A 12,487-nucleotide genomic window follows, 5' to 3' on the forward strand; every position below is an offset into this window, starting at 1 on the left:
ATCTAATTTGTCCAATGTAGACATTTGTGTTCATGTTTTTGTCTATTGATGTTTAGGTAAAAAAAAAAAAATAAAAAAAATGTATGTGTATAATTTTAAAATAATTGTGATCCGAATTAATGTGACTCGTCACAAATCCAAAATCCTCTGGGAAACTGATCAAATTTCCTAGTAACACGGTGCGCAACAAAAGAATAATTATTCAATAGTAAACAGTCCATTTTTAAATCTGGCGATTAAGAATTATTTTTTTCCTACAGTATGGTTTTTGCCTGTAGGAAAAAAAAAGAAACAAAACACACAGAAAAATAATACTAATAAAAAAATTAGCAAATGCTACATAATACAAGTGACAGAGAGACAGCTTAGAAGGTAAACTTGATAACTTTAACATTGGAGTTTACTCTTACAGATTGATTAAAATACAACTTGAATATGCAGAAGAAATATTTGTCTTTTGTGAAGCTGAGATGGCAACTTGTTTTCTATTAAAAACAACTGTAAGAGCATTTTTTTTTTTACATTTCAGCTAGATCAGAAAAAGAAGGGAGGAACCTACCAATGCTGGTAGCAGGAGTCATGCACAACACTGACCCTGTATATCATGCAGTGAAAAGTGGATAGAGGTTAATAAGAGGGAAAACGGTTAGCTGTTTATAGCATGCCTTACTTTAATTTAAATGGAGCTTTTGGGGTCATTTGTAATCTTCATGTAGATACAATCTTACAATGTAGATCATAGATGTAAACACTTTATACTGGAGTCAAAACATGCCAAAGATATATATATATATATATATATATATATATATAGAGAGAGAGAGAGAGAGAGAGAGAGAGAGAGAGAGAGAGAGAGAGAGAGAGAGAGAGAAAGAGAGAGAGAGAGCGAGAGATAGATAGATAGATAGATAGCTATAGAATCAGCTTGAAGACTCTAAATGACCCAGAATCAACAAAGAGGTATATAAAACACAAGGTTGTTTTTGATAAATACACCGTGACTACAAATGCCAGACCATGCGATTTTGTCACATGCCTGCTGCTGAAGGTGTGTTGAAACATTTGAGTAAAAATTTGTTATAGCGTTTAGATAAATGCATTTAACGGTGTTAACAAGTAGAAGAGAGACGGCTGATATATGTATGTTACTGCAAATCTGACTGCACAATAGACAATTGTTTTTTTTAACAGGGTCATGCTTGGTGAAAATCAAAATGTGTGAAATAAAACATAGCAGGGGCCATAAACATGTAGCAAACTCATGTATCCTACAGAAAACCAGTATCTGTATGTGTTTTTAATACAGGAGAGGAAGTAGAGACAGTAACATGCCAGACAATTGTACATTTATGCAGTAGGGAACATATTGCACGTATTGAACACTGCATGAAAAGTCAGTGTTCTGATAACACTAATGCAAGAGGGGTTTAGCTGAAGTTTACCAAGTCAAGCCTAGAATTCAGCCTGGTGCAGCTACAACAGTTTTTTAAGTTTAACGCAAAAGCTAATCCTACGTACTGACAAAAAAACAAAACAAAAAAAAAACCTTTACATGAATATTTTAAAATAAAACCTGGTAGTTATTTATGACAAGTGAACTGTCATTTTAAGAATTGTAAGTATCTTGACCATATAATATAAAAGTTTACTTCATGTACATCTTTTTATATCAAACATTTCCTTTCTGTACACATCTTGCAGCAGTACAAGTTTCCTCATATCACTAGAAGTACACAACATTTACTGCAAATTTAAATGTGTTAGCGTTTCACCACAGTACATTGGGCTACATCAATGAAAAAACAAAAACACATTAAATACACGTCAAAGCTATTGAAATCTAGCAATTCAAGGCGTTCCCTTTTAAGGATTTTCCCATCATCCTTCGTGCTGCTTAGAAACCCATGGTTACTTCCATACGTGGCTGTCAAACCACATGGAATGCAAACAGCCTTCAAACAAGAAGAAACACAGATGAGACCCTTTTTTTTTCTTTGGTACAATGCTTGAAACAGTTTATGCACTGAAATTGCCTTATGCTAGAAAAACAAAGCACTCCAATTCTTAAGTGTATGTATATATAAGTTCAATTTTTAACTTTATTTTCTTTTTAAGCATTATGGAACATACCTGAGGGAATGAATGCTGTGGGCTGTTGGAACTGTGCATTTGCTAGAGCCTGTTGGTAGTGCAAAACACTGGGATTAAAGATTGTGCTGGCACCGTTGCTTTTTTCAAGTGCTTGTCTCTTTGGTAGGGGTTGCAGAACACCAGGTGGGAAAGCCTGCGAATTAGGAATGAAGATAACTAGTACAATGAACTCAAACTAAATCTTAGAACAACATTTTCTTTTTAGTACTCTGATACATTATGATTTCTGAAAACAAAATTATAAAATGATTACAAATTATACAACAAATATGTATAATACATTAAATATGCACAAAAAAGTAATCTCATGGAAAATCAAAACGTACATTTAAATAACATACTGAACTAATCACATCCTTAATATTCTATTCTGCACTCATTATATTGTTGTTAAATGTATATTATTCTAACTTGACACAACAAAATAAAATCACAGTGCTGCAGTTTATAATATAATTTATAACTGGTGGTAGATGATTCCATACAGATACTGGATGAGTCTTTCTGCTTTTTAAAAAAAACAAATTAAATTCTGTGAGTTGCTACAGTACATTTAAAAAGCTACATGCAAAGCAAAAGGTCAAAGTACCAGATCTACAGTTGCCTCGAGGGGTCGCTTCATTGCTTTGGCAGTCGACTGAGTCTTTAAATAGCAGGCAGCGAGCACATGATGGCAGTGGGCCAATGGGATTCAAGCGTTAACATACAGGTAAACAGCAAGCAGAGGTGCATCATGGGGACAGCATTGCATTGTGGATAGGTGAGAAGGGAAAAAAAAAACAAAATAATCTGAATGCAGTATACCACATACAAAACAATAGGCATGCACATAAACAAAAAGAAAATAGTTTCAAAGAAACATATTGCTACGTTCTGAATTAGTACGGAAGCAAAAAGCATCTACTGTACCTTTGTTAAAAGCGTAAGAGAGAGTAAAATAGAGGTTTGTAATACAAAAAATTAATATGTATATATATTGGGTTTGCAGATATTAGTTGTGTATGCCTTCATATTGTATTTTAAAACCAAATATATTCCAAGAGCAAATATGAAATGTATTTTTCATAACCAAAAGATTTTCAGCAACTTTTGTCATATACAGTATGACATTTTTCTGCAGGGACTTGAACAGCTGCAGTGACTACAACCTCTATAAACTGGCATTGTTGCGCAATTTCTACCAGATCATCATTCATATACCATGACACTTTACTGCATTGTATACAGAAATATATCCATGTTAAAAGATAGTAGGTGATCTCTAATCTGCTATGAAATGGATGAGAACAGGTTTTATATCTATATATCTATATCTATATATATATATACACAGTGCCTTGCAAAAGTATTCAGACCCCTGACCAATTCTTTCATATTACTGAATTACAAATGGTACATTGAAATTTCGTTCTGTTTGATATTTTATTTTAAAACACTGAAACTCAAAACCAATTATTATAAGGTGACATTGGTTTTATGTTGGGAAATATTTTTAAGAAAAATAAAAAACTGAAAATATCTTGCTTGCATAAGTATTCAACCCCCACACATTAATATTTGGTAGAGCCACCTTTCGCTGCAGTAACAGCTTTAAGTCTTTTGGGGTAAGTATGTACCAGCTTTGCACACAGTGTCGGAGTGATTTTGGCCCATTCTTCTTGGCAGATTTGCTCCAGGTTGTTCAGGTTGGTTGCACGACGCTTGTGGACCGCAATTTTCAAATAGTGCCACAGATTCTCAATGGGATTGAGATCAGGACTTTGACTGGGCCACTGTAGGACATTCACCTTTTTGATCTTGAGCCACTCCAATGTTGCTTTGGCCTTGTGCTTGGGATCGTTGTCCTGCTGAAAGGTGAATTTCCTCCCAAGCTTCAGCTTTTTAGCGGACTGAAGCAGGTTCTCTTGCAGTATTTCCCTGTATTTTGCTCCATCCATTCTTCCTTCAATTTTAACAAGATGCCCAGTCCCTGCTGATGAGAAGCATCCCCACAGCATGATGCTGCCACCATCATACTTCACTGTAGGGATGGTGTGTCTTGAGGCATGGGCAGTGTTAGGTTTGCGCCACACATAGCGCTTTGAGTTTTGGCCAAAAAGCTCTATCTTGGTCTCATCTGACCACAAAACCTTTTCCCACATCGCAGCTGGGTCACTCTCATGCTTTCTGGCAAACTCCAGACGTGCTTTCAGATGGTACTTTTTGAGTAACGGCTTCTTTCTTGCCACCCTCCCATACAGGCCAGTGTTATGCAGAGCTCTTGATATGGTTGACTGGTGCACCATTACTCCACTCCCAGCCACTGAACTCTGTAGCTCCTTCAAAGTGATTGTTGGCCTCTCTGTGGCTTCTCTCACAAGTCTGCTTTTTGTTTGAGCGCTGAGTTTTGAGGGACGGCCTTTTCTTGCCAGTGCCTGGGTGGTGTGATGCAGCTTCCACTTCCTGATTATTGATCCAACTGTGCTCACTGGGATATCCAAACACTTGGATATTATTTTGTACCCTTTCCCTAATCTATGCATTTGTATTACTTTATCTCTAACTTCTGTCTTGGTCTTCATTTTCCTTCAGATTCACAGCCTGACCAATGATCCTTCAACAGTGGGTTTTTTATCCAGAAAATGTGACAGCAACTTTAACGGTTCACAGGTGGAGGCCAATGGTAAGGTAATTGTGTCCTCGTTAGGGCAATTTCTTTCATCGGTGTAAACTGGGAGCTTCCACAGCACAGGGGTTGAATACTTATGCAAGCAAGATATTTCAGTTTTTTATTTTTCTTAAAAATATTTCCCAACATAAAACCAGTGTCACCTTACAATAATTGATTTTGAGTTTCAGTGTTTTAAAATAAAATATCAAACAGACCGAAATTTCAATGTACCATTTGTAATTCATTAATATGAGAGAATTGGTCAGGGTTCTGAATACTTTTGCAAGGCACTGTATATATATATATATATATATATATATACACACACATACTGCTGATCAGATGACGTGTAGATGGCCAAATTGTGTTATTTAAAAGGCAGAGACATGTAAACCTACTTTAATAAGGTGCTGATGCATTTAATGGCTTTTTATTAAAAAGTAAATATATTAGGGGAGTATTCCTAATTAACGAAGCATGTGACTTTAGGGTAGTCCCACCCAAAAGCTGTATTCTCTCTTAGGTACACCTCACAAGACATTCAGTAACAGCAGTGAATTGGAGGGGGCCACACGTATGTATATCCCCCACTGTGTGCTGAAGACGGGAGTTGAAAATTGTATGCACAGCGTATGCTTGCATTGGACTGGGTCCAAAATAAGTCGTTCCATGTCAAATCAGTCAGTGCATCATCATCATCAACTATCCACAGTAGGTTTTGATTTAAAACCATGTATAAAAACTAGGCCAGTTTTAGTAGCCTAATGTATAATTTATAAGACATTTTTAAAGAAAGTTATAATCAACACAACTACTGCACATACAAAGATGAAGCGATTATCATTATTCTTAATATACATGTACAGTTTAATATACTTAATGTACAGTTCTAACATGAGAAGTCCTGTTGGAACATATTTAAATATTGATTGATCTGACTTGGAATTACAGATTGTTGACCAATCCCTTTTAAATAAACCTTAATGTATAATACAATAGGGCCTCATGAGCTGTAGTAAAGTTGTCTCTCTCCATAATCAACATTTTCAGAACTCCACATAATGCAAAAGACTTTACTTTCATGCAAAACAAAAACAACACGACATGGAAGACAAACAAACAAAACACCACTATATATATATATATATATATATATAGACAAATAGATAGATAGATGTATGGATGGTGATTTTTGCCATCTGAAGGTTATTTTTATTATCTATATTATATATTAAACAAAGTCATACATCAACAACATTTTCTGCTCAATAATTTGATTAATAAATCATTAAAAAAATAAAAAAACAGTATGATGTCAGAAATAACACCCCACACACAAAACACAAAAACATGCAATAATCACTTTACTTAGATAAGGGGATATAGCAATGTAAGGTAACACAGATGGGAAATAATAGTGTCATGAAGCAAAGGCTGCTACTGTATTTATCTACTGTGTAAAAGCTACTGCTTTACTGAGTTCCAGTTGTATTTATGTGGGCAAAGGGCAACAGTGGGCACCACAGGTTTAAGCTAGTAAACTGTAAAATGCCATTGATCGACAGACCTGTATCTCATTTTTCAATAAAGGAAAAATTTAATCTGACAAACACGACAATAACAGAGACTTGGGATCTTGAGGACATCTTCAATCAATAAAAATAAGGAATACACAGTTGGGGCTCTGCTGTGGACTACCCTGCAGCCACATACTGGATGTTTTTTGTTTGTTCAGGCTACAGAAACCTTTAAGTCACACTATATTAAATTTACAAAACAGTCACGGCAACACCAATGTCAGAAACAATAAAGTAGTACTGAAATCTTTTTGTGAAAGCAAATCAAATGTACAGTTCTAAGATGATGGACATTCTTAATTGTTAAAACAGGGCTGTACATTTATAAACCCTACTTGGTGTAAAAAAGATAAAAATTAGAGTTAAAGTTTTAAAAATAACGAGATGAAAATCAGTATTTAATGTGTGTGTTAAATCTGCAATGCTTATGTGCAGCAACCTTTTAAGGATTTAAACAAACTTGGGTATAACATTAAAGCATCTGTTTACAGTGTAAATCCTGCCTTCTAGGCAGTGTAAGTTTGAATGTATCTTAAGTGCCTTACTTACTCCATTTAAACTGTATTGCAAGTTGTAGGGCATTACTGAATGCAAGGCTTATGAGAAGTCCAAATATAATTTAGTTTTATTTAAACACAATTGTTTCTTCAACCATAGCTGTACTTGCTAGCACTATACACTCTGGCTCTGTACTTTGTCAGTCACAGCATTACCAATTATAGATGAAAGCCACTGCTTCCAAACACAAGCTCTAAAAGAGGTGTTCACAGCAAGTAAACTCCAGCATGGCCAGACTGCTTCCTCTTAAAGGTGTATCATCAAGGCCTTTAAAATCTCCTTTCTTATTAGCAGAACAACCTTCTCACAAGTGCATTATTGTTTTACTGACCCTTATAAAAGTTTACCACACCATTCTTGCACAGTATTTTTGCAGTTTTACCATGCTTCTCCCATGGTTATACTATGTATTTACCATAGTTTACACTGGTTTGCCATGTTTAATGTGATTTACCATACCTCACTATTCTTGACAATGCTTACCTATGCTTTACCATGTTTTATTACACTTTTTCTACGCTTTTACTATTGTAAACCTATTATAATCGGACCTCTCCCAAACTTGCTTTCTATGCCCATTATTTGCATTAAACTTAGTGTTTTGGGAGGACAGATGAGCTGTCAGCAAAACAACACAATAACTGACCTGTAAAAACGTTATTAGCACTACTAGTGAGGTGTTCTTAACTTAGCTTACACCCGAAACCTTATTAACTGTCCATTATGTAATATATATGGTATATAAATACATAAATATTATTTATTAAAAAAATCAAGTGGCATACGCATTGCAGAAAGCTGTATTCTGACATTACCAGAGGGTCGTGGGTTCAATCCCAGGTGGGGGACACTGCTGCTGTACCCTTGAGCAAGATGCTTTACCTAGATTGCTCCAGTAAAAACCCAACTGTATAAATGGGCAATTGTATGTAAAAACAATGTGTAAAAAATACTGTAATTGTATGTAAAAATAATGTGATATCTTGTAACAATTGTAAGTCGTCCTGGATAAGGGCGTCTGCTAAGAAATAAATAATAATAATAAAAATGATCTTACTGATAGGAGGTAATGTCAGTGTGTTAAAGAAAAACATCCCCTATTTTGTAAAACACAGCTATCTGTAGCAGTGTTGCTGTGCCACAAAAATAAAAAGTGTTGTAAAAGCCTAAGGAGGCTAGTCATCCTATAACACTCCTTTGGCTTTTATTACACTATTGTAAATGGTGAAACACCATATACTGGTATGAGCCAAAAGAAGAATCATAAAGTATAGACCTGTTTAATAGACTATACCCACAGTTAAGAAAAAAGGAAGATATTTTATGCAATTGTAACATTTTGCACCTCTCTAAAATGTTCTATAATAATAACACATTGTAGACATAAATAAAAAAATGCATGGATCTTACTGTATAGTAAGTTTATAATTTTTCTAACAAATTATATATCATCTCCTGTTGCTAACATATTGATTTATTGTAGCTTACCATGCATGCTGCCTGTGCTGCTACTGCAGCCTGGTTGGCCTGGTGCTGTGCAGCTTTAATTTTGGCCTGTAGATGAGCCGGGGGGTGGAAGTATTTGCACTTCTCTCTGGAACAGCGACTCTTGATGTAATCCATGCAAACTGTCACTGTGTTGTCACTCGTGTCGATCATTGCACTGTCGCTCGGATGAGCAAAGCGGCAGTCGGTCTCTCCTCTTGCACAGTTTCCACGCTGAAACTCCCTACAAACCTGGGGGGAACAAACACATTCTTATCATTAGCTTTTACGCTAATATGTAATTAGCGTAATTGATAACCGCTCATTTTTTGGTTATAAAGAGCGTATTAGTGATTAACACTCCTTGCTATTGCTTTTCTTTTAGTCCACATTGAAGAAAAAAAACAAAAAAACGCTGTATTATTGCTCCTTTGTTTATTTGTTGTTATTGTCTAAGGCTGGACCACACAAATATTAATTGTGTTGTTTTATGTTTGATTGTGTCTGTGTATGACAGGACACCCTTGTAAATGAGGCCTCGGCCTCAATGGGTTAATTTCCTGTATATATAAATAAATAAAATAAATAAATAATCATATTATATATTCAACCAGTCAGTAGCATTATTTTTTTCAATGTACACCTTAATAGTTACTTTTTGTTCAGGAATTTTGTACCTTTGGATGACCAACTTACATTTAGTAATATGGCCCCCTGCCTTAACATTAAATATAGATATTTTGGAAGACTCGGTTGAGTTTTCAAAAAATGACAACTATTGTTTACTTAATCACTTATGGTAGAAAATTCCTTATTTATTTTAATGTTAATGATCAGATGTTAGAAATTGTTACCTCCAGTTTATCCGTTCTCAGAAGTTTCTGTGTTGAAGCAGACCCCGGGACTGTAACAGGAGGGCTTCCTGGCATAATGACAGGTGCACTAGGGAGCATTTCTGTGGGCATTAATCCCACGCCTGGTGCTACTTGAGTAAGATATGGAGCAAAACTTATGCCAGGGTTTGATCCTAAAGCTTGAGTTACAGGAAATGTAGGCTGTGGACATAAAAAAAAAAAGGAGATTCATTTTAGCTGAAACATTTTAGTTATAAAAACATATCACACTTGCAACATCAGATATTGATTATTAAAATGTGTTAAATGTTAAAATGTATATACCTAAACAATTAGTCCCTGATATGTAAGCAATTATTTGTGCTGCATGAGCAATCCAAAAGCTACAGCTCACATGAATGCCAGCCTTTTCTGTGCCTATGACGAGAGGTCTCGTAATTTTACTGTTTCTCCAAACATTGTCATAATATAAGCCGTAAAAGTGTATAACCTACCAGAAAATAAGTGTGGTCTCTTTACATTTGTCATAACCACTGTTTTTGTAACTGAAGCTACATGCATTAATAAACACTGCAGCTGCTAAGGGTTTTTAATTTCCTGTTCAAAATCTATTTTTAGATCATTCATTTGTGGTTTTAAAATGCCTAACCAAAGATTTAAATAGAATGATGTGACGTAGCATAGCAGGAGAGGTAGCATTCTATTCTTTTTTTTTTATTGAAAAAACATCCAGCATAGTTCTATATGGTCTAAGCCCCAGCGACATTAGGGGAAACAGAAATATGTGTGAGTTTGTCTGGAAATGTAATAGGATGTCTGGGGATATAGAAGCTATGTACTGCATTACCAATGGGAATCCAGATTTCATGAATGCTATAGGGAATTCTGGACAGTTAAATATGTCTTCAGTCAAAACTAGTATTGTTAATTTATTATAATATTTTCATCCATGCTGTGAAAACAAAAAAGACTGAGTAGACTGTAAGAAAGGCCAAGAGAAACAGAAATTATCCACAGGAGGCTGCCAGTCGCACAGTCCTTGTGGTCATATCTTTATGGTCAGATCTGATTTGCACAGAAGTCTGGTGTGCAGCTCTTTATTTTATTTTATTTATTTTTTGTTATAGTTGAAAATTGGTTCCACACATACTTGTTACAGTCTTGTTTACACTACATGCATTTCTATTTGTTTTGCTAGTGACACTTTTTTTTCCATCACCATATTCAACTTTTAAAAAGAGAGTTAACTACAAATGGGAGTCTTTTTGTAAACAAAACAAAGCATCTCTGGTAGCATAATCTAAGGGGTGTGTCATACCAGATCAAATGGCTTGTAAACAAAGTAAAATGCAAATGTGAAAACAATGTGGCACTGAAAAGGTTAATTTTCCCTGGACACCACCTGTAATGGGAACTTTATTGAGAATCATAGAATACCAACTATAATGATCCTATGTCAAAGCATGTGGTCTGTATCATTGACATGGTCAGAGTTTAAAGCAATGCGGCAGTGTAAGGCTTACTTTTTACTGGACAACACTTGTAACAAATCAAAGAATACAGCTATGTTCCAAACAGTGATAGTAACTCTCTATGCAGCTGTAACTTAAAGCATCATAACCTCAATATGGTAGCCATATTAGGTCATGCAGGCTTTTGATTACTCCTGAAAATATGAAGTCACTACTTAAAATAGTTTGGAAGATATAAGAACACTGTGGTGGTGGCACCTTTGTTTAAAAAAAAAAATAGCCAATACCTCAAAACATTCAGTTTTTATCATCCGAAAAATGATCGCCAATATGGCGACCATGTTGGGCACAGACCAAAATAAAGGGTGGTGTTTAAATGTTTAATGAGATGTTAGCAGTAGTATGTGTAGTGGCGAAGCACAGAAGCTTAACTAATTCATATACTGTAGTTTACTTACTAGTTGCTGCATGGGTGTGCCTGGTATCATGAACTGCATCTGTTGAGCCAACATTGCGGCTGCTGTTTTTTGTTGAATAAGGTTGTTGCGTCCATTTATTTCTAGCTGTGTTTTTAAATGTGCTGGTGGATGAAGATATTTGCAGTTTTCTCTTGTACACCGACCCTGCAAGGACACAAACATAAAACATATAATAAGACGTGGTTCAAGGCTAGCATGGGACAAAGTAAATTTCTATACCAACTTGTCTTGCTTTTATAACTTACTTTAAAGTTAAACAATACATTGTGTCAGAAGGCTAAAAAAGGTCTAATGGGAAATTAGTTGAAGGGCTCTTTCTGCTTCTCAAACACAGAACCTATGTAGAAACTGTTCTCAGACACCACAGTTGGAAGCCACAGTTTTAGTAAGCTAATAATACAACTGGGATTGGAAGGTTATGAAACTTGTATGTACGATGGTCCTGTTTCATACTGCAATATATATATATATATATAGGTAGTGGACAAAAAAATGGAAACACCAATGTAAAGTCACTTAATAGGGCGTTGGGCCACTATGGTATCCCGCTCTGTGGAGTTATCGGTGGACCGTTTTTGATGAAACTGGCTGCTCGCGCCCCAGGTTGAAATATGCAGTCAATTGATCTGCAGTTGCTTGCCTGTTTTGCCTTGCACTTCGAATTAATGTACGGATATCACAATCCTGGAGTATGTGCTTCCGCTCACTGTTGTCCTTTGCTGATGATGTCTTTCTCTCGGAGTTCCATGCCGACATCACCTTAGACACCGTTGGTCATGAAACATCAGCAAGTTGAGCTGTCTTGGTCACTGAAGCTCTTGCCAAACGCGCCCCAACAATCACCCCTCTTTCAAAGTCACTGAGGTCTCCTCTTGCAGCCATGCTAGCCATAATTATAGGCAACCAGGCCTGTCCAGCATTTTTCTACATGACCCTAAGCATGCTGGGATGTTATTTGCTTAATTAACGCATGAGCCACACCTGTGTGGAAGCCCTTGCTTTCAATATACTTGGTGTCCCTCATTTACCCAAGTGTTTCCATTTTTTTGTCCACTACCTGTGTGTAATTATATATATGTAAAACATCTAGAAACTCAAAAGGCATTAAAATATAAATTAAATATAAATTATAATAAAAAATGCATAGCAATATTCGATTGTGGTACTAGCTACTTTTTAAGGAATTCGTTTCATACAAAAGTAAAAACATATTTTCTTTCCCTGACAGTTTTCAGTGTTTCAGCTTTCTTTGATGTGTCGG

The 12,487-nt window shown here is 35.7% G+C and overlaps 1 protein-coding gene across 7 annotated transcripts in view; it reads right to left on the reverse strand.

The window, feature by feature from the left end:
- The window catches only part of LOC117406611 (muscleblind-like protein 2), a 54,521-nt gene that overhangs the window by 6,288 nt on the left and 35,746 nt on the right, over nucleotides 1-12,487 (reverse strand). For 2 of the 7 annotated variants that reach the window (XM_034923142.2, XM_034923141.2), the window contains exons 3-8: nucleotides 11,206-11,370; nucleotides 9,276-9,476; nucleotides 8,425-8,673; nucleotides 2,741-2,794; nucleotides 2,131-2,284; nucleotides 560-595 (exon numbers count right to left, since the gene is read on the reverse strand). In XM_034923142.2, the coding sequence (XP_034779033.1) occupies nucleotides 560-595; nucleotides 2,131-2,284; nucleotides 2,741-2,794; nucleotides 8,425-8,673; nucleotides 9,276-9,476; nucleotides 11,206-11,370 (859 nt within the window). Of the gene's footprint in view, nucleotides 1-60; nucleotides 1,953-2,130; nucleotides 2,285-2,740; nucleotides 2,795-8,424; nucleotides 8,674-9,275; nucleotides 9,477-11,205; nucleotides 11,371-12,487 lie in introns of those variants that run through there. The other 5 variants (XM_059029286.1, XM_059029287.1, XM_059029290.1 and 2 more) reach the window with 4 other exon arrangements.

Source organism: Acipenser ruthenus, chromosome 8 (genome assembly GCF_902713425.1).
Source record: "Acipenser ruthenus chromosome 8, fAciRut3.2 maternal haplotype, whole genome shotgun sequence".
Lineage (NCBI taxonomy): Eukaryota > Metazoa > Chordata > Actinopteri > Acipenseriformes > Acipenseridae > Acipenser > Acipenser ruthenus.